The sequence below is a fragment of the Brassica rapa genome, chromosome A02 (genome assembly GCF_000309985.2).
Source record: "Brassica rapa cultivar Chiifu-401-42 chromosome A02, CAAS_Brap_v3.01, whole genome shotgun sequence".
In the NCBI taxonomy this organism is placed as follows: domain Eukaryota; kingdom Viridiplantae; phylum Streptophyta; class Magnoliopsida; order Brassicales; family Brassicaceae; genus Brassica; species Brassica rapa.
The window spans coordinates 4,062,081-4,081,081 of record NC_024796.2 but is presented as its reverse complement, the minus strand read 5'-3'; the positions used below and the strand labels follow the sequence as shown (position 1 = coordinate 4,081,081).

The 19,001-nt window shown below is 39.3% G+C and overlaps 6 protein-coding genes across 7 annotated transcripts; 3 read left to right on the top strand and 3 right to left on the bottom strand.

Annotated features, from left to right (window-relative positions):
• Window positions 1–80: 80 nt before the first annotated feature.
• On the bottom strand, window positions 81–2,948 carry LOC103851317 (26S proteasome regulatory subunit 8 homolog A). Its single transcript, XM_009128160.3, has 9 exons — window positions 2,617–2,948; window positions 1,927–2,024; window positions 1,598–1,822; window positions 1,430–1,492; window positions 1,182–1,345; window positions 913–1,069; window positions 736–834; window positions 528–638; window positions 81–444 (listed from the first exon to the last, which is right to left on the bottom strand). Exons 1-9 carry the CDS (start codon window positions 2,816–2,818, stop codon window positions 304–306), a joined length of 1,260 nt encoding a protein of 419 aa, XP_009126408.2. The 5' UTR covers window positions 2,819–2,948; the 3' UTR covers window positions 81–303.
• An 826-nt stretch (window positions 2,949–3,774) lies between these two features.
• On the top strand, window positions 3,775–6,379 carry LOC103851316 (GDP-fucose transporter 1-like). Its single transcript, XM_009128159.3, has one exon. It carries the CDS (start codon window positions 5,272–5,274, stop codon window positions 6,187–6,189), a length of 918 nt encoding a protein of 305 aa, XP_009126407.1. The 5' UTR covers window positions 3,775–5,271; the 3' UTR covers window positions 6,190–6,379.
• An 832-nt stretch (window positions 6,380–7,211) lies between these two features.
• LOC103851315 lies at window positions 7,212–9,639 on the bottom strand. Its single transcript, XM_009128157.3, has one exon. The coding sequence runs from the start codon at window positions 8,500–8,502 to the stop codon at window positions 7,300–7,302; it is 1,203 nt and encodes a 400-aa protein (XP_009126405.1). The 5' UTR covers window positions 8,503–9,639; the 3' UTR covers window positions 7,212–7,299.
• A 225-nt stretch (window positions 9,640–9,864) lies between these two features.
• Window positions 9,865–12,292, bottom strand: LOC103851314 (zinc finger CCCH domain-containing protein 25). The gene is made up of 9 exons (XM_009128156.3): window positions 12,096–12,292; window positions 11,904–12,002; window positions 11,472–11,827; window positions 10,869–10,944; window positions 10,742–10,795; window positions 10,558–10,626; window positions 10,413–10,478; window positions 10,257–10,325; window positions 9,865–10,173 (listed from the first exon to the last, which is right to left on the bottom strand). Exons 1-9 carry the CDS (start codon window positions 12,204–12,206, stop codon window positions 10,102–10,104), a joined length of 972 nt encoding a protein of 323 aa, XP_009126404.1. The 5' UTR covers window positions 12,207–12,292; the 3' UTR covers window positions 9,865–10,101.
• A 221-nt stretch (window positions 12,293–12,513) lies between these two features.
• LOC103851313 lies at window positions 12,514–18,336 on the top strand. Its single transcript, XM_009128155.3, has 11 exons — window positions 12,514–13,647; window positions 13,867–14,362; window positions 14,440–14,596; window positions 14,794–14,838; window positions 14,919–15,084; window positions 15,205–15,575; window positions 15,853–17,097; window positions 17,182–17,447; window positions 17,526–17,604; window positions 17,690–17,916; window positions 18,038–18,336. The coding sequence occupies exons 1-7, from the start codon at window positions 13,447–13,449 to the stop codon at window positions 16,166–16,168; spliced, it is 1,752 nt and encodes a 583-aa protein (XP_009126403.1). The 5' UTR covers window positions 12,514–13,446; the 3' UTR covers window positions 16,169–17,097; window positions 17,182–17,447; window positions 17,526–17,604; window positions 17,690–17,916; window positions 18,038–18,336.
• LOC103851311 (mediator of RNA polymerase II transcription subunit 31) lies at window positions 16,941–18,347 on the top strand. Of its 2 annotated transcripts, XM_009128154.3 has the most exons (6): window positions 16,941–17,097; window positions 17,182–17,279; window positions 17,351–17,447; window positions 17,526–17,604; window positions 17,690–17,916; window positions 18,038–18,338. In XM_009128154.3, the coding sequence occupies exons 1-6, from the start codon at window positions 17,051–17,053 to the stop codon at window positions 18,048–18,050; spliced, it is 561 nt and encodes a 186-aa protein (XP_009126402.1). In that variant the 5' UTR covers window positions 16,941–17,050; the 3' UTR covers window positions 18,051–18,338. The 2 variants fall into 2 exon arrangements, with proteins under 2 accessions (XP_009126402.1, XP_033141351.1); XM_033285460.1 differs by having other exon boundaries at window positions 17,690–18,347.
• The last annotated feature ends 654 nt before the right edge of the window (window positions 18,348–19,001 follow it).

Sequence of the window (19,001 nt, the reverse complement as noted above, 5' to 3'; positions counted from 1 at the left end):
GAAACTTACGGCCGCATCATACTGTAACAAGTTTGATTACGGTTTCCTCTTTTAATTAATGTACTCTGTAGTGGCTTTTCTTTCTTGAATAATAATAATCTCTAAGTTGTGACAAGGATGGAATACGGAGACTGTTATGCTTAAGAACATTAAACTAGTGTTTTAGGCAGTAAACACACACTTTGTTTTCAAAGGCTTAAAGAAGAAACATAGAGAACCAGACGTGATGAAAAGAAACACTTATTTCTCAGGTCTGAAATGAATCTGTGGCTCTCCCTTTTTGAGTACAAACGAAATAGATTCCTACTTCCAGAGCTTACGCAAAGACATGTTCTTCTCTGTGTCTTTCTTCATAACCTTCGCCACCGCCATCTCAAAGTCTTCCTGTGTCACGTGTACTCTCCTCTCCCTCAGAGCAAACATGCCCGCCTCCGTGCACACAGCCTGACCATAGTTAACCAACAGCATAAGACAAAGAAACTGTGGAGGGAGACAGAGAGAGAAGTAAGAGTACAAAGACACTTTACCTTCAGTTCAGCACCTGAAGCACCATTCATCTTCTCTGCAATCTTTTTCAGATCAATCCCACGCATCAGATTCATTTTCCTTGAGTGAATCTTCAAGATATCACATCGTGACTGCAACACAATAACACATTTTAGAAAATATATACAAATTAGCCGAACATGTTCTACAAAAACTATCTACTCAAGCAATAATAAGCACAAGCATTACATCTTCATTAGGATTAGGGAATTCGATTTTCCTATCAATCCTTCCTGGCCTGAGAAGAGCTTGATCCAGAATATCAATTCGATTTGTCGCCATCAGAACCTGTAACAGTCATTAGAAGAGGATAAATAAGTATACCATAGACTCTTTTTCAGAGTTCTTGAAACCTTCAACATGTACCTTTATTTTGTTTGACGCTTCGAATCCATCAAGTTGATTGAGAAGCTCAAGCATAGTCCGTTGCACCTCACTGTCACCGTTTCCACTTCCAGATTCCATACGAGCAGACCCAATACTATCGATCTCATCCATGAAGATGATTGATGGTGCATGCTCCCTGGAAAACAATAAGCCATCACCAATAGTAAGCTAAGCCAGCATGCAAAAGTATTCACAAGCACTGTTTACCATGCTTGAGATTTCAGATCAAGGGTCAAGCATATACAAACCTTGCCATCACAAAGAGTTCTCTGACCATTCTAGAACCTTCTCCAATGTACTTCTGGACCAGCTCGGAACCAGAAACTCTGATGAACGTACAGTCAGTGTGATGTGCCACAGCTCGAGCCAAAAGTGTCTTCCCAGTTCCAGGTGGACCATATAACAACACACCCTAGAAAAGAAATGAAGATGAAATCATCTATAATCCACTTAACATCGTTACAGTACAGAGAGAAGCTTCGAAATGCATGTGTACCTTTGGCTGCGCAATTCCAAGAGACTCGAACAGTTCAGGATGCTTGATAGGCAGCTCAATGACCTGATAAACAATTAAATTGTCAAGAAGAATGAAACAACAGAATGGATAGCTGACTATTAACCAGCGAATTATTGATTTTCTTTTTGTATCACTAAGCAAGCATACCTCTTTTATTTCCTTAATTTGCTGGTCAAGACCACCAATCATGTCATATGTAGAGTCGGGAACCTTCTCAACTTTCATAAGGTTGACCAGCGGATCAACTTTACTTGGCAGGACGAGGTGAAGAACATAGCTATCGTTACGGAGAGCAACTCTTGTCGATGGTGTGATTTTATTTATGTCTATGCTTTTGTCAATATCAACAACATACTTCCCCTCTGGATGAACCTAGAAAATGAAGAGAGATTAAGCCACATTGACACCTCATAAGATTACAAAAAATACAACGCCAATTTAACTCTAAAACAAAATGATATAAGGATTCATCGTACCTTAACCAAGACCTTGTTTTTCCCCATCACTTTGACTACTTCACCAACATAGGAGCCAGGTTCTTGAAGCAGCTGCAACTCTTCTCTGAGCATTCGTACTGTTTGGTTTGGTTCAGGAAAAAAAATTAGTGTCAGAGAGGTTCAAAACTAGAATTAACTAGAAATTACAAAGACGATGGTCATAATAACAACCGAGGCTGTTTTGTAAAATCAAAAGTGTTACTAAACTCAAGGATTACTGGAAATGACTTGTTATATGGACTCCTTCGGAAAGTATATATAAACAACTATATGGAGAGAGTAAAGAAAGAACAAGCACCAATGTAGCAACACTAACAGCCATGCATTTTCCACAACAGCATTCACATTCACATCTTCTTGAAATTGAAATCTCATTCAAGAAAATATACAAGAAGCCAAAAATATGAAACTTTCGTCATTTCATTTAGCAGAATACTACTAATAAACATGTTCTAGATAACTCTAAACATTCAGCTTAAACAATGAACCAAACTATAGATTATGCGGCTAGCACAGATAGCTGTCAAACAGAATCAAAGAATCTGAATTAAAAGGTAGCTTCTTGCTGCTAAAAAATCACATTTTTAAAGCACCCAGATCCAAAGAAAACGAAATCGAAAGACTTTAACAAAGAAACGGATCCGAAATTAGGGTTAAGGAAGGAAGGACCTCGAGAATTGAGTTCATTCCTCTGAGCTTCGAGGCGATTGAGGTTGTTAGTTTTCTGGCGGAGCTGGCGCTGGAGCTCATGGATGTGCTGCAGATAGTACTGCTTAAGTCCCTCCCCTTGTTTCGCCGCCGCTATCTTGACGTTGCAGGTTTCCTCCATCGCTGTCTCCGGACGCATCGACTCCACTCCTACGGCAGCCATATCCTCAATGAGTATCGCGAGTATTGTGATGTTGATGAGAGAATAGTTTTCTTTTCGATCGGAATCTGAAAACCCTCTCACGACGCAAACATTACTTACATATAAAAGTTAGATACCGACGATACCGAGAAGGTAAAAAAGGAAATTAACTCAAAAATTGAAATGTTTCTTTCTTTTTCAATATCTCGCGAACCCTCTAAATGCTTTAGAGTCTCTAGATCACTCATCCTTCCAAATTTCGGCTGAGCATAAAGACGGGACCTTATTCGAATGACTACCTGATTTCGGATCCAGTATAATCTATCAAATTATCCCTAATTGATCTAAAATTAGAGGATATCGAATATCCAAATCTAATTAAAAAATAACTGATGTTTGACATACATCCCAAAGTTATATAATTTTTTTTAATACTATTTGTTTTTCTTTGTTAAAATTATTTTTTTTGGTGGATCGTTTGTCGATCTTGTAAACATTATTTAGAATGTTTTTAATACATAAAAACTAAAAACTGTTTGGACTGTATTCATTAGTAAAAAAAATAGAAAATAAGATTCACAATTTTAGAAATTGTAGTTTTGTCGTTGGAAAAAAATCTGAAAATTAGAAATATTAAAATTAGAAATTGGACGATTAAGGTTATTACTTTAATAAATTTTGAACAAAAACTTTGATAAAACTACACAAACAATTTGGAAATCTGATAAATATCTTAAGGCTCCGAATGGTAACTGCGGTTTGAACGGTGCGGAACGAGCAGGTTAACTGCAGTATGGTTTTAACAGTTATAAAAAACGTATAAATATATGGTATATATAGAGATTTTTATTAGTGTTAACTGTAGTGCGAGGCGGGACGGTTGTAAACAAGCCTAAATAAGTCGTAAATAAAGGTTATGTCAAAACTAAATTAGTTCCAAAAATGTAAAAATGATGAATAGGTTCTATATATCCGAACACCAACAAAGTGTCACCAGTCGTGCATTCGGTGACTCAGGCTGCTAGAGAGAGAGAGAGAGGAAAACTTTTGCGTTTGCTCAGCTGCTGCTCCGGCGGTCGGTGCTTCTCACCGTCGCCGGGAGCGGTCTCGTATTCTCATAGGCTTTTAATCTAAGGTTTTAATTTCGGAAAAGGTCATCCTTTTTGTTAGTGGTTTCAGATCTGGGCTTAAAAGGGAATCGATGGTCTAGTTTCGGTTCTGGTGTGCTTTGGCTCGGTGGGAGATTGGCTAGGTGGTGGGCTCGTCGGCTTCTGTGCGGTAGTGGTGAGATGTTCAAACCGGTTCCAGAGCCATTGAAGGTTAGCGGTCAAGCTCGAGCCTGTCTTTCCCGTCTGTGACCACTCCGAGGATAATCTGTAGCTTGTGTTTCTTGAGTCTCTGTCCGTTGGAAGAGTTTTTGTAGAGAAGACAATTGTGGTGGTAGATGGAGATTAATCGATTTGATTTTCTGTGCTCCCTTTTGTGTCTTATGCTAGTCTGGGTCTCTTTGTTGAGGAGTGTCTCCAGATCTCTGCTTAGTTCATGTGAGGTTTTGGTTTGGAGAGTTGGGTTCAGAGACGAGTCTGGCGCCATATGTCAGGTCGAGGACCTGTTGACGGTGCGGCATAGCTGCTGGAGCATTGTAGGTGCTTTCGCTGACGTCGTTTATGGGCTTTCTTCAATTCTAGCTCCTTTATTGCTCACTGTGGCTTCAGAGGTTTCAATTCTCGGTTGGGTCGTTATTTCGATTGGGTGTATGCGTGGCATGTTCAAATGCTTCTATTCCGAGTTTGGATTCTCTCCTCCATTGTTGAATTCTCAGATTGTGCTTTCAAGGTTATGGCTTTTTCTACGTGGTTCTGGCTTTGGTTGGAGATGTTTGTGGCTATGGCTTTTTTCTTCAACGGTGAAGCGTCCCGAGGTCCCTTGTGATGCCTTCGACTTCTCCTCGGTGAAAAGGTTTGGTTTGAGGCGTATTTCCTCGCTCTGCTGTGAATTCTAGCGGATGGACCTTTTCTGTCTCTCGGGTTGGTTGTCTTGCAGTCCTTGTGTTGTTGGTTTGTCCTGATTGGAGGCCTGTCCTCGTTTCGTTTGGCTGTCCCCTTGAAGCCTCCGGTAGTCTAAGGTCCTTGGTTTGTTTCATCTTCTTCTTTGTCTTAGAATATTCAGTTTCTCAGGTTATCAAGTTTAGTATTTCAATGGTTTTTTAGTAGCCCGGGTGTGGGTTTTAGCTGCCTGTTCTTTGGGTTCTTGTCTCTGGGGATGTTTCGTTTCCGCCAGCTTATGTATGGAACTGTCGTTTTTCAGTTATGAATGAATTTCAATTTGGGAAAAAAAAAAATATCCGAACACCAACCTCGAAAGTAACAAACGACAAAGACTACAACACTGATGAAGTCATCTCCTTCCTCCTCTAACAGTTAAACTCTCAGTCTCTCGATCAAGATTCATTCTCTCTCCTCTCCAAACCAACAATGCCACCCTCCCGCAAACAACACTACGCGACAAGCAGCCTCGTGATCAGCTACGCGCTCTGCTCCAGCCTCCTCGCCGTCATCAACAAACTCGCAATCACCCACTTCAACTACCCCGCCCTCCTCACCGCCCTCCAGTACCTAACCTCCTCCCTCTCCGTCTTCCTCCTCGGCAAACTCCGCCTCCTCCGCCACGACCCCTTCTCCCTCCCCACCGCCAAGCGTTTCCTCCCCGCCGCCGTCGTCTTCTACCTCGCCATCTTCACCAACACCAACCTCCTCCGCCACGCCAACGTCGACACCTTCATCGTCTTCCGCTCCCAGCCTCCCCCCTCGGGACTCACCTTCCTCTCCCTCCTCGTAATCCTCTCCAGCGCCGTCGGATACGTCGCGAACGACTCCGCCTTCACCCTGACGGCCTACTCGTGGGCCCTGGGCTACCTCGTCACCATCACCACGGAGATGGTTTACATCAAGCATATGGTCTCGAGCCTCGAGCTCAACACGTGGGGCTTCGTTCTCTACAATAATCTATTGTCTCTCATGATCGCGCCTGTCTTCTGGTTTCTCACGGGAGAGCACACGGAGGTTTTAACGGCGGTTAATTCTAACGGAGGGAACGTGTTCGACCCCGTTGCGTTCTTCGCTGTGGCGTTGTCGTGTGTGTTTGGTTTTCTCATCAGTTTCTTTGGGTTCGCTGCTAGGCAAGCTATCTCGGCTACTGCTTTTACCGTGACTGGCGTGGTGAATAAGTTTTTGACCGTTGTGATTAATGTTGTGATTTGGGATAAGCATGCCACTCCTGTTGGTTTGGTTTGTTTGCTTGTTACTATCTGTGGTGGTGTTGGTTATCAGCAGTCTGTGACCGTGGTTAAGAGACCGACCAGTGGTCCGGGTAAAGGAGATACTGATGCATGAGTTGTTTATTTACACCAACTAAGTTATAAATCCTTCATAAAAGCATGATATGTACACATTAAATTTTGTTATTTATATCACACGACTAACACAACTAAGATAGCTTATTTAGAATAATGTTTAATAACCCCATACGAGGGTACTTGCAAATGTCCACTTTTGAATTGGAGAGACGATGATGTTCACTCCTTTAGGTTGATCGGCCTTTTCCACCCACTTAGATGAGTTTGCGTCTCAATTCTCAAAGTGTGTTTCGTTGATCTTTCTTTGTCTTATATTCCGCGCCATTTAAAGACTAAAATCGATTGTTTAGTTCGTAGTGGTAGAGAACTCGTTTAGGTGTTGAACAAGACTGTGTATAATATTATGGTTCTTACTATATTGACAGTACTCCACGTGCACTTTGCATACGTTGATACACTTGTTTAGTGCAAACTTATATTAAATTATCTTTTTACGCGAGAGAAATGTGCTTCAGATCCACGTAGCCAGCTTATAAAGACTCTTTGGATAAAGAAAAGTTGAGGTTGTGGGTTGGATGGAATCTGACTGGATCTCCATCGTCGTTTGTGGATGATGAATGTTGCATTACAACGCCGGCTTTACATATTTTTGTTCGTTTCTGCTTTTGTAGCATCTACAATATATTACATTTATAGAATCACATTTGTTCAACCATTAGGGCATTCACATTCTGCGCTTATCGATTCATGATCTAATCTTCTCACATGTTAAAACAAAAAGGAAAATGTTATATAATTATATGGTTGCTTATGTGGGGGTTTTATATGTTTTTACTAGTTTTTGACAATATAATCTTCTTTTGTAAAGATTCAAATGAATCTTTGTTTATGGCGTCACGGCAATTTATTTTGTTTTGAACCATTTGTATCTTTTCAATTATTTTCGACTTGTATCTTTCTTTCAAAGCCTGTGATTCAATTATTTCATAGAGTTTGCATCCGTGGTTGACTTGAAACCTCAAGAAGCATGACACATTGACACTGCCCCAGCTCGTGAAATTCATTTATTATATTCATCAATCATATATTAAAAAAGCGTATGGTCGGGTGGTTGATATCGACATTTATATTAAACTTTTGAAGTGTGTTACAATGAAAAAGTGAGACCAGAAGAAAAGCTAATACCGGCCATATTTGAGCCTTGCAAGAATCTACAATGTGGTAAAGGGACCCATTCCCACTTATCCTTCTCCTTATCATAATCCAACCATATAATATTCCACAACCCCTCACGGTTCGTCATCAAAGCCACTCTAATCACCCCTAGTCTCCTCTCTAAGCACCCCATCATCACACCACAAAGCTTGTTGCTGAGCACTTCACTTGGAGCTCTTGACACCAACTCCCATTTCTCACCGTTTGAACTTATCTCCCAAACCTCTAGGCTCTTCATTCTCTTCAGCTTTGATAACTCTATTGTTTCTAACCTAATAACAACTTTGTATTCATCTCCATGTATGTGCAACAACTGACTCTCTAGATCGTTCCTGCTGAATCCAACACTTGACGGGCATCCTCTGATAGCGTCTTGGTTCATCCTTGGCCTCAAAATCGATGGAACACGATTCATCATCGACCCATCGTCCACGCTCATCACAATACTCTCGTGAGGTCGGTTTGATAAGCTTAAGAAAACGTTATTGTTTTTCTTAAACCCCCAATTATTTACTTCCTCTGCTTCTTTAGTAGTCCACGTGGTTGTCTTAGAATGATAAGTAAACAAAACCGGTCGGTTATTTACCATCTCAGCAAACATAAACCGGAAATTACTTGGATTTGATGGATCGGGTACAAGCTTCATACCGGACCGTCTCCACGAGGACGTGCCACGTGGACCTAAAGGACATGAGTTGATTCTTCTAACACTCTTGTCCACCAAATCAACGGCTAGGATTCCACTATGAGTATTAGAAGCAAATAGAAGAAAGTTACCGCTAGCCGTTAGTAAATATAAATCTTCACCGGGAAAAACCTCACCGGTCAAAATTTCATTCACGGGGATCTTGAACCACCGTACAGAACGGTTGGAAAAGCCGTGAAGCACACCGTTGTCGCGACGCCAACGCCTTGTATAGACAAAGATCCATGTGTCTCTTTGTGATCCATGGTTGAGTTGTCTGATGAAGGTTTGGTCAGAGATTGTGTTTAGAACAAACTTGTTGAGTAGTTTCATTCGGATGATCTCAGGTATACAGAGGTGGAATAAAATGTTTTGTATGAGCTCAGAGGGAAGAAGGCAGAAGCCTATGTTGGTGTTTGTGTCTTTGTTACATCTTTGGCTTTTCTCCATTTTTTTGGGGAGTGTTTGATCAGCTTCAATGTTGTATGTTATATATAGAAGAGAGAGTATAGTTTCAATATTTTATTTGATCATTGCAAATATAAAATCTAAAGTATTGTATAATATTTATATTTTGTGGTGGAAATATAAAATAGTTTAAAGTTCACTTATTAGGTCAAACTAGAGATAAGTGGATGATGGAAAGAAGTTTTGATATACCATTTTTAACTTGAGTTTAATGAAATATCGAAACCACATGCTGATATGAGCATGACTCATGCCCCGACCCAGTATGTTATACTGTCATAATTACGTATTGGAGGCTTGAAGTACATTTTAACTTTCTAATTTTCGAGTAACACTTTTTCAAGAGTGTTATCTACAAGACTTCAACTAAAACTTTTGCTTAATTAACAAATTTACCTTATTAATCATAATTGTCAAACCACTAAATTATTCATAACTACATTGATTTATATACGTCGGTCGCCAAGAATAACATCTACCAAAAATGTGCGACTAAACGTACAAATCAAGGAATACATTGACTATAGTCGCTGACAGTCGCATAAATTGGCTAATCGATTGACTAAACGAATTGTGATCATTTTTTGGCAACATGACTACATATTAGACACAAGATCAGTGGCTAATTTTTTCCGGATGGCAATCACATCTAACATGGCACCATCATGTTTTGTATAATCCAAGATACAAAACAAAAACCGAGGATTCTTGGGGGCAACAGTCACATGTATCTCAGACGTCTAAGTAGCGACTAGCGATTAAGGAAATATGTTATGAATATTGTGCATTTCTATATGCGAAGAAAAGCATAGAAAATCTTAAAAGGGGTTGGTTTAAGATCGTCGCCTATAATGATTTGAGCGTTGGTTGGCTAACTTGGCTTTACAAGCAACGATGGGTCAAAGGATGGCCACATCTTAATCCAACTTAAAAAAAAGTTTGTGATTACGAGTGAATGGACGGTGGATATGATGGTCGGGGTCAATCTTGTTTTAACTTGTTTATCATCCTTTTCTTTTTTTTTGTCGACCATTCTTCTTGTTTTCTTATTTGTAACAGTTTAGCTCTTGCCAAGTATCTTTATTAGTAGTAAAGAGTGAAGCAGACAGTAGAAAACAAAAATTTGTCAACTTCATCCAATAAAAAAATGACATTTCACTGTCTCAATGATGTCACTTTTCAGAAAAAGTTTTTAATATTTGTTGTAGTTTAGCATATAATCCATTTCTATATAATGATTGATTAGTTTTGTTTGGTATGAATCACAGAAGATAAGAATCCAATTAAACATTAGATTAGTTCTTGATGCTTAAGAATCTGGACTCTTGCTTGAATCTAATTTGATGATAAATATGAAGCTTCGCACACTATTGTTAATTGATGAGAAAATATAAGAGTCAAGATTTTTACAAAGGGCATGAAAGTTTCACGTAGTTAATAGTGATTCTCTTTAATCATTTAAGCCAAAACCAGTTGACCTGAGAAAACCAGCACCAAATGAACCTAGCTTGGCTCGAAACACACCAAAGCTACACTTAACATACATGCCAATGACTGCAGTCATTACGCTACAACTTTGTACTACGCATACCCGTTTTCTAGTCCTTCATCAGCACCAACCACGCCTTCTCTAGCTACTGAATTTACAAGCGACTGCAAAAAAAGAGACTTGTCTCAATGAGACCTAATCCTTATGTAATGACAATCACTAGAATGCACACATTTTAGAAGCTAACCTGAAGTTCCTGTTCGCAGTCTTTCAGGTTATCGCTGCACTCTCTGACCCTTGAATATGATTTATGTAGCTACCAAAAACATAAACCAAACATCGAACTTACTCGACAAAGACAAAACTGGCTTTGTAAACGAAACCGGAATCTATGTTTGTTTACCTTTGCCAATTCTTTTCGGCGTTGTGAAGTCAGTTTCTTTTCACCGTTCAATAAATCTTCCAATGTCTGTGTTAAACCATTTCAAATGAGAACGAAACCATAGTAAAATTAAAACATATTGGGTTAGAATATAGTAGACACATACCTCAAACTTCTGCTGTAGCTCTGCGCACAGATCTTCTTTTGCTCTCAATCTGCCTTCCATCACCAGTACCTTAAGAGCGAAACTAGACAATCATTTTTCCATCTACCACGATTATGTAAGGAAACTGTTGCTCCATTGGCTTATACTAAATTGTGAAAACGATTCATGATAAGCGACCTCATACCTCATCATGAAGCAGGTCACGAGTCTTAATCAGCGCTTCAATATCTCCTTTAACCTGTATACAAGACGCAGTTTTTCACATGAACTATACTATGCAAGAATACATGTCTAACATATATCATCTTTACCTGAAAACTGTGATCTCCATTTGAGTTAGAGATGTGATCTTTGCCATCTCTGCCACGCCCACCATCAAGCATAGAACTGTTAATTCAGCAAAATCACACAAGGATTCAGACATCTCAACTAAAACATAGCAATCAAAGAGTTCTTACAAAAGCAATCGGTGCAAGTTAAAATCCAAGCAATGCATAAACGAATCTGAAAGAACGTAATCTAAATGCTAAGGTGCAACTATCGCTCGCCTAGTTTGATAATTTACTGTCACATCAACTACAATCTCTACCTGCTGGCATAACCTGATTCTATAGGATATAGCGGTGACCTCATAATTTACTCTAAAGTGAATCATCACCATTACAATCGAAATTCCTAAAGTGCTTGCTTCCAAGAAAGATTTGTAAAAGAAGCTACAGTGCAATCCACAACATTCCTCATGCACAGAGACAAAAACTTAACATCAAATCCATTAAACCAAACCTTCTGCATTTTTTTGTTTATCGGCACCAATCAATCAGACATAAACACAACAAGCTAGACCAAGTTCATAGGAGAAACAAATGTCACAGTTCAAAGAAAGTAAAAGAACAGTATGAGTTAATAAGCTTTACCTATCTTCTCTCTTTGTTTCTTGGCTCCTTCCTTCGTGATCACTATTCCCATTGACTCCCCTACCACTATCCCCACGCCAATCTCCTCCTTCTTCACCTTCAAAACCTCTCTCCTTATAACCATTCCTATCCACCATACCATGATCACTTCTCCTCTCAAAACCACGTGAATGCTCATAACGATCTCTTCCCCTCTCCTGAGACCTATCCCTTTCTCTGTACCGATCCCTCTCCCAACTAAAATCACTTCTCTCATCAGGGCTCTGTGGTTGAAACCTCCCCTGAGCACCTGAACTCAACCTTCCACCAAACCTCGTTGTCACCTCATTCACACGCACTACACGCCCACCAATAATCTGATTACAATGAACGAAAGGCTCAAACTTTGTTCTTGTTTTGGACAACAATAAAGATTTTTAAAAAGAAACATACGTTCCCATCCATGTCTTGAATAGCATCATCAGCCGATCTACGATTAGAGAATGTGACAAAGCCGTAGCATTTCCCTCTCACACTCTGATCATTCACAATCTGCACATTCTCATCCAAACAGATCAAAAACCTAAATTTAGGAACTTGTAGCAGCAACAAAGAGGGGAGAGAGGGGGAAGAGATGAAATTGACCTTGATGTCGTGAACGGTGCCGTAAGGGGAGAAAACGCGGCGGAGAGCTTCCTCGGTGACGTCGTAAGGGAGGCCGCCGACGTAGACGGAGTTATTATCGTCCATCGTCATTGTTAGTTACTTACTCTCTGACGACTTGACTTTGGAGATTCCACAAACATGGCAAGAGAGAGACAGATGATTGGGCTTTTAGTGGGCCTTTTAATATTATTGGGCTTTAACACAATCACAGCTAAAAAACAAATCTCTTGTTCCTTTGTCTACTGACTTGTAAGCTGGAATGAAAACTAGCCCATAAAGATGTGAAAAATTGGGAAAATAGCTAGAAACCTTACGAAACTAAAATTGACTGTAACAAATAATTGGGGTGTGCAATATTACAATTTGCAAACTACATCATAATTATTTTGTTGATAATCGGAAATCCAAGAGAATCAGACAGATTTAGCTGTTCGCAATGAAAATTAAATGTTTTTAGACAGAAGCCCAAATATCTTTGAGATGGTAAATTTTGAATCCAGATATTTCATCTTTCCAAACTCGTTGTACGGTATCGCTGTATCTAGGCCTCGGCACAAGATGAGTATTCGCTATTTTGTGTATACTTGCTATTTGACTTGTATTGTATGAGTAATAAATTTTCTGACTTGTACTTGACTTGTTAAAACTAATATTTGAGGTGTGCAATATTACAATTTATAAACTACATCATAATTTTTTTTGATAACTCCGAAAGATTATGATGTTCGCAATAATTTTTTTGCAAACTACATCATAATTTGACAAATTTTGTTGTTCGCAATAAAAATTAAATGTCTTTTGACAGAAGCGTTAATATATTCGAGATGGTAAATTTTGAATCCAAATATTTCACCTTTCCAAACTTGTTGTATGGTTTGTACGGTACGGCCGTACCACTCGACCAAGTTTTTTTTGTGTGTAAGTTACACACTACAACATTTAGGAGGTAATATCAATTTTAACATGTGACACTCGTTGTAGAAGATATTTTAGAAATGTGATAACAGTAATGCTAATGTAGAGTGTAATAGTTTCCTACACTCCCCCCTAAGACTTTTACAGCCATGTATTTTACTGTCTCTCAATAAATGTCATATCTTTGCGAAGATTTAGTATATGTATAGATATAGTATGCGTTATCCCTCTATATAATCTTAGTCTCAAATTCCAAATATGGTCCGTCACACTAATATTTAAAAACATTTCGTTCGACTCTATAATCTATCCCTAGTGACGTGGCACAAACCGCTACATGTGAGAAAGTGATTGTGGGGGAACTAAAACGACGAGAGGGAAAAACATCAATCAATCAATCCCCACACTTCTTCTCATGATCGGTCGGGAAGAGGGAAACGGTGGCTGCGCAATGGCGGCGGCGACGGCGATGAAGAAACGGAGAATTGAAGAAGAGGAAGCAAGGACGTTGGCTAGTCAAATCCCAGATGATAAAGAAGGTTTGTTAGAGTTCATGGACCAGCGTGCTAAGTCAATCCAACTCTGTAAAGATCAGATTTCAATCCTCGAGAGAAAGGTACTCTTTTTATTACCGGAGCTCTGATTCGAAGCTGCTTATTGTCGGGTGTGCATTAGTTTTGTACTAATTGGGATTACTGTTTCAGTTAGAGTTCAGTTTCAAGCTTCCAGCTTTTGTTATTTTGGTTGTTGTTTTCATGTTTTTTTTTGTTCTCCTTGGAGTGTTACATGTCCTGTTTTGTCTCTATTGATTTTTTTTTTTTTTAACGTTTTGCAGCTTGCTGAAGAGAGAAAACTGATGGAGGATGCGGAGACCAAGTTTTTACAACTTGATCGTGTTGAAAGTGATTCCCTTTCCAAGGCAAAACCAAAGGTGTCTGGTGGAACTGGGAGTTTACTTGATGAGGTGAAGACTGCTAATGGAACCTCCTCTACTCCGTATGTTCGTGGGGAGAAGATGGAGTATGAAACATCTGCTCCACGTGCACGCAGTGAGATGGATTCGTTGAAGTTACCACCCATTATTTTACCGCCTTCTTTCAGGAGGAAAGCTTCTGTCAGATCAGAAGTGAGTGAGAGCGCACAAGCTCAACCAGCGGTTAGAAGGAGTTATAGTTTCCCAAGGGAAGAAGCCAAGAGATCTCATTCCACTATATCTAATGGAGTGGTGAGGGAAGTTCAAGCTCGAGATAGCCACATTGATAAGGGTTTTGCGAAGCCAAGGATCAGAGTTTCTTCTAACATTTCTGGACAAGCTCGACAGGAAAAGTCTGGTAATAGAAAAAGCCTTCTCTTTTGGTTGATTTGCTACATTTAAGTATCTCATTGGGTCTGAATCTTTTTATTGCAGAGTTCAATGGAAATGATGAGTTGATAGCGCTTATAGGTAGGAGCTCTTTGCGTCCCACAATTAAAACTCGTACCGTAGCTGTGCTACCAAGTGGCCACACGAAAAGAATGAGAAGTGTTGCTGTTTCTCTTTCGAACCGTGATCTTTTTGCTACAAGGTGCTTCCTCTTACATTACTATTGTCTGTTTCTTTTCCAAAAAAAAACTGAATAAAAGAGACAATCTACTGTATAGTCTTGTGGATGAAACTCAAACTCACTTTGATAATGGCATTATCAAGAAGACAAAGTTAGCTCATCTAATATACTCTCTACTAATGTGCTGAATCTTCTTCTTTTTCTTGGTTATTCTTCAGTGCATTGGATTGTGTGGTTCATTTTTGGAAGCTTCACTCTAATAGGTATGCCTGCACTCTTATGTTCATGGAATTTTGATTATCTATATTGGATTGAAATTTTGCTTCCTTCCACCAATGAGCAGGTCCTCACCTACTCTGTTTCAGACAGTTAATCGGGTAGGATTAGATCAGAAGAGATGGGCAGAAGATATAGCTTGGCATCCACACAGAAGTGAACTCTTCTCTGTATATACAGCAGATGAAGGTCATGCTCAGATATCAACCATATATCTAAACGAAGCTAGAGAGGTAAAAAAAGAGTATATGAAGAGCTGTTAGGCACTTTAGCCTTTTTACTTTATTCAAACTTCTGATTGCAAAAGATTGATTATATGTGCTCAAATTAGTTGAATCTTTGTTCATGTGCAGAGTTGTGACTCAAAGTTTCTGAAGGACAGGCCACACAGCAAAGGACTCATCAACAGAATCATGTTCACGCCGTGGGACGATCCATGTTTCATCACAGGCGGGTGTGACCATGCGGTAGTGCTATGGCGCGAACAGCGTGAGCGCCACGCATGGAAGTCGAGGCTTCTCCACAGGGACTTGCACTCGTCATCCGTGATGGGAGTCGCTGGAATGCGCCACAACAATCTCGTCTTATCATGTGGAGACGACAGGAGACTCGTCGGGTTCGATGCCCGAGCAGAGAAAACCACATTTCAGCATAAACTAGACAACAGATGCACAAACTTGCTGCCTAACCCTCGTGATGTTAATCTCGTCATGGTTCACACAAGGTATAAAGCAAACTCTTGGGTTTATATAAAAAGTTTCGAATATATATATATATATATATTTTTTTTTGGTCAAACGAATATTTGTTTTTAAATCGTTTTTTCTTATTTTTTAATATTTTTTATTATATATATATAGAGTAAATGTACAAATGGTTTTTACTTTTTTTAATTAAACTTATTTTAATCATTTTCTTCATGTTTTTTTGGTCTTTTTGGGAGATTTGTCTTTATAGATAAAACCTTCCAAGAAAATGCCTAAAAGTAACTTTGCTTGCAGGCAGCTAGACAGGCAACTTCGGTTGTATGATGTGAGATTGCCTCAGACGGAACTGTTTTCTTTCGGGTGGAAGCAAGAGAGCAGCGAGTCGCAGTCTGCTTTAATCAACCAGTCTTGGTCTCCGGATGGTTTGCACATCTCGTCTGGCTCTTCGGACCCTGTGATCCACATCTTTGATATCCGGTACAATGCACCGAGCCCGTCTCTCTCGATCAAGGCTCATAAGAAGAGGGTGTTCAAAGCTGAGTGGCAGTCTTCTCAGCAACTTGTCTCCATCTCGTCAGATTTAGAAATTGGGATTCACAAGCTATGGTGAAGCCTTGCATCGTTAAACAACTTGATGACATTGTATTTAGGAGTTGTGTAGTTTGAGTCCAGGGTCTGATGACACTGGTATGTTTAACTCTTTTTTTTTGGTACATATGGAAAAGTTGTAGCTCTCTCCCATTTTGCTTTACAAAGTTGGCGCCAGTCTTAAACCTGAATAGAATCTCATTTTTCTTAAACTCTTAACCATTGTCCATAGTTAGCATGAAGAAGAAAGAGTACAAGATTTATATTTGATTTCTAGTCCAAAATTCTGTTTCAAAACTTGACTTCAACCAAGTATTGTGGCAAGATGTGGTTGCATTAAAGATGACATGTCTTCAAATTCAGTATCGTCTGTTTGTGAATTATATGAGCAAAGAGATTGATAACATGAACTAGGCCTACGGTTATTAACCGAACCGAAAAAGTTTGGTTTTCGGTTCAATTTGGTTAGGAGGTTAGGTTTGATCAAGTTAAAAAATTTTGGTTTTTAGTTCAGTAACTGGTTAGTTTATAAAAAAAATTAAAAATTATATCGATTAAGAAAAATCTAAAGCCAAAATAACCAAACCTTTTTTTTTTCAAAAATAAACAATTTAGACCAAACTACTGTTTTTCAATATAAAATTTTGAAATCTTATTAGCCAAAACTGTTAAATTCAGCTAGATTTTGACCGAACCCAACTAATTAAATTCTCAACTAACCGACCCGACCAATAAATAATAAATGCAACCGGTTTAAATTACACCGGTCTGATTCCAAACCGGTTTAGCTTTGGTAATATAACCCAAATATTCAATTCCTGAACCATAAAAGCCTCCGTCTCCGTCTGTTCTCCCGGTAACTCGAGTCGTCTCTGTAACCGTCGCACCCTCGCTTACTCGTCGCATGTCTTCACCAAAGGAGATGGATGATACATCAGAACCCACATCCCCGTGAGTGTATTTGCCTCTTTCATATGCTTCATTTCTGCTGGGGGTTTATGCCTATTTAATTTCGCATCTATTTGATTGTGACAGGCCAAAGAACACTTACAATGATCCCGACGGTGGAAGGCAAAGATTCTTACTTGAACTCGAGTTCGTTCAGTGTCTCGCTAATCCTACTTACATCCACTGTAAGTTCTAGAGTTTAGGTATCGTTCTAGGGCTTTAAGTGATAAGAGCTTTTTGGGTTATGTTTTGGCAGACTTGGCACAGAATAGGTATTTTGAAGATGAAGCGTTTATTGGATACTTGAAGTATCTTCAGTACTGGCAGCGACCAGAGTACATCAAGTTTATAATGTGAGTTGTGTAATATCTGATGAAGTTAAGCTTGTCTTGTCTGTTTTCTGATGTTATTCTGTTTATGATCTGTTACAGGTATCCACACTGTCTGTATTTCCTCGAACTTCTTCAAAACCCCAACTTCAGGACTGCTATGGCCCATCCTGCAAACAAGGTAAATTAATGTAATAAGATTCATTAACAAAACATATTACACTAGGCAAAACTTATGTTCTTGTCTCTTTCTTGTTTTTTTTTAGGAGTTGGCACATAGGCAACAGTTTTACTATTGGAAGAACTACAGAAACAATAGGTTGAAGCACATTCTACCACGGCCTCTTCCTGAGCCTGTAGCTCCACCACCACCTGCCCCGTCTGCGCCTGCTGCTCCCTCTCCAGCTCCTTCTCCAATGCAGTACAATAATATGACGGCTAAGAATGAACCGAGGAATATGGTTTCTACTGGGATTGATCGTAGGAAGAGAAAGTATGTGCTCCTTTCTTCTTCTTCCTGACTTTTTTTTATATTTTATTTTCAAGATGACTGCAAATGTGGTGAGGGAAAAGAAGGAAGTTACGTTCTAATATGTGAGGTCATATAATATCAGGAAGGGTCCATGAGCTTCCCTGAAGCAGACACCATGGGTCTGGATATGCTTTTCCTGCGTTTCCATAGAGAGGGAAGCCTACTTGACTCAAGTTACAAGGCTGTAGTGGGAAGTTGTAGTACATGGTGTCAGTCTTTGTCTATGGTATTCAATTCTTAATCAGTATGAGTCTGTCTTTAGTTTCTCTGGTCATATAGATCGACGTTATTGAGGCTGTTGGGGTTATAGTAAATGGTAGTTTTGAGATTTATTCGGTATGCTACATTCGTCAGTTATTGCAATGAATGAATGTTCTAACTCATGCACATAATTGAATTTTGCAACGAGTTGGCAATGTTAGAGTCACTTATAACAGTTAAGTTGATGCATATATGTTCAGCGGACAATCTACTCATCTTTGCTAAATGATCAGTTAGATGAATGACAGACAACGTGGTAGCATTAACCTCTTTGCTTGGATCCGGTGTGATGTAAATTCCATGGAACTTGAGGAGATTAGAAGCAATTAAAAAAAGTTATTGGACTTGTCAAACATTCGTGATCGACTGAGACTGCTTGTGTCGGTAAAAATTATTTGTGCACTTGTTGTTCGAATCTGTGCTATATTCGTGACAATAACAGTTTTAGTTACAACAAAAAAAATTGATTCCATGGAACTGATAAAAGAGGATTCGATAGATCATACATTTTCTGGCTACATTCTTGGTAAAGTAATTGATAAAAAGTGTGTGGGTTTTAACGTACATCTAGGTTCAAGATCTGGTACATTGCACTAAGGTTACAAGGAAAACATCTCTCCCCGTCAAATTCATAGAGCACCAAGTCAACTATGCGTTTCTAGCAAAATGAATTTTCTCAAGTCAAGCTAAAAGAGTTTTCCATTAATTTGACCATCTATCTATCTTCACTGCGCTTGTTAACTCTCCCGACAAATTCTTGTGCATGGGTGGTATTGGTAGCAGAG

Bases quoted from the DNA above. Each gene is read 5' to 3' on its own strand.
- LOC103851316 (XM_009128159.3), top strand. From the start codon at position 5,272: ATGCCACCCTCCCGCAAACAACACTACGCGACAAGCAGCCTCGTGATC.
- LOC103851313 (XM_009128155.3), top strand. From the start codon at position 13,447: ATGATCGGTCGGGAAGAGGGAAACGGTGGCTGCGCAATGGCGGCGGCG. The intron at 13,648-13,866 runs GTACTCTTTTTA...AACGTTTTGCAG, and splicing joins TTTCAATCCTCGAGAGAAAG to CTTGCTGAAGAGAGAAAACT. The intron at 15,085-15,204 runs GTAAAAAAAGAG...GTTCATGTGCAG, and splicing joins ATCTAAACGAAGCTAGAGAG to AGTTGTGACTCAAAGTTTCT.
- LOC103851314 (XM_009128156.3), bottom strand. From the start codon at position 12,206: ATGACGATGGACGATAATAACTCCGTCTACGTCGGCGGCCTCCCTTAC. The intron at 10,627-10,741 runs GTATGAGGTCGC...TTCGCTCTTAAG, and splicing joins GTGACCTGCTTCATGATGAG to GTACTGGTGATGGAAGGCAG. The intron at 10,326-10,412 runs GTAAACAAACAT...TGTTTTTGGTAG, and splicing joins GCCGAAAAGAATTGGCAAAG to CTACATAAATCATATTCAAG.
- LOC103851315 (XM_009128157.3), bottom strand. From the start codon at position 8,502: ATGGAGAAAAGCCAAAGATGTAACAAAGACACAAACACCAACATAGGC.
- LOC103851311 (XM_033285460.1), top strand. From the start codon at position 17,051: ATGTCTTCACCAAAGGAGATGGATGATACATCAGAACCCACATCCCC. The intron at 17,098-17,181 runs GTGAGTGTATTT...TGATTGTGACAG, and splicing joins ACATCAGAACCCACATCCCC to GCCAAAGAACACTTACAATG. The intron at 17,280-17,350 runs GTAAGTTCTAGA...ATGTTTTGGCAG, and splicing joins TAATCCTACTTACATCCACT to ACTTGGCACAGAATAGGTAT.
- LOC103851317 (XM_009128160.3), bottom strand. From the start codon at position 2,818: ATGGCTGCCGTAGGAGTGGAGTCGATGCGTCCGGAGACAGCGATGGAG. The intron at 2,025-2,616 runs GTCCTTCCTTCC...CAAACCAAACAG, and splicing joins GAATGAACTCAATTCTCGAG to TACGAATGCTCAGAGAAGAG. The intron at 445-527 runs GTAAAGTGTCTT...AACTATGGTCAG, and splicing joins CTTCAGGTGCTGAACTGAAG to GCTGTGTGCACGGAGGCGGG.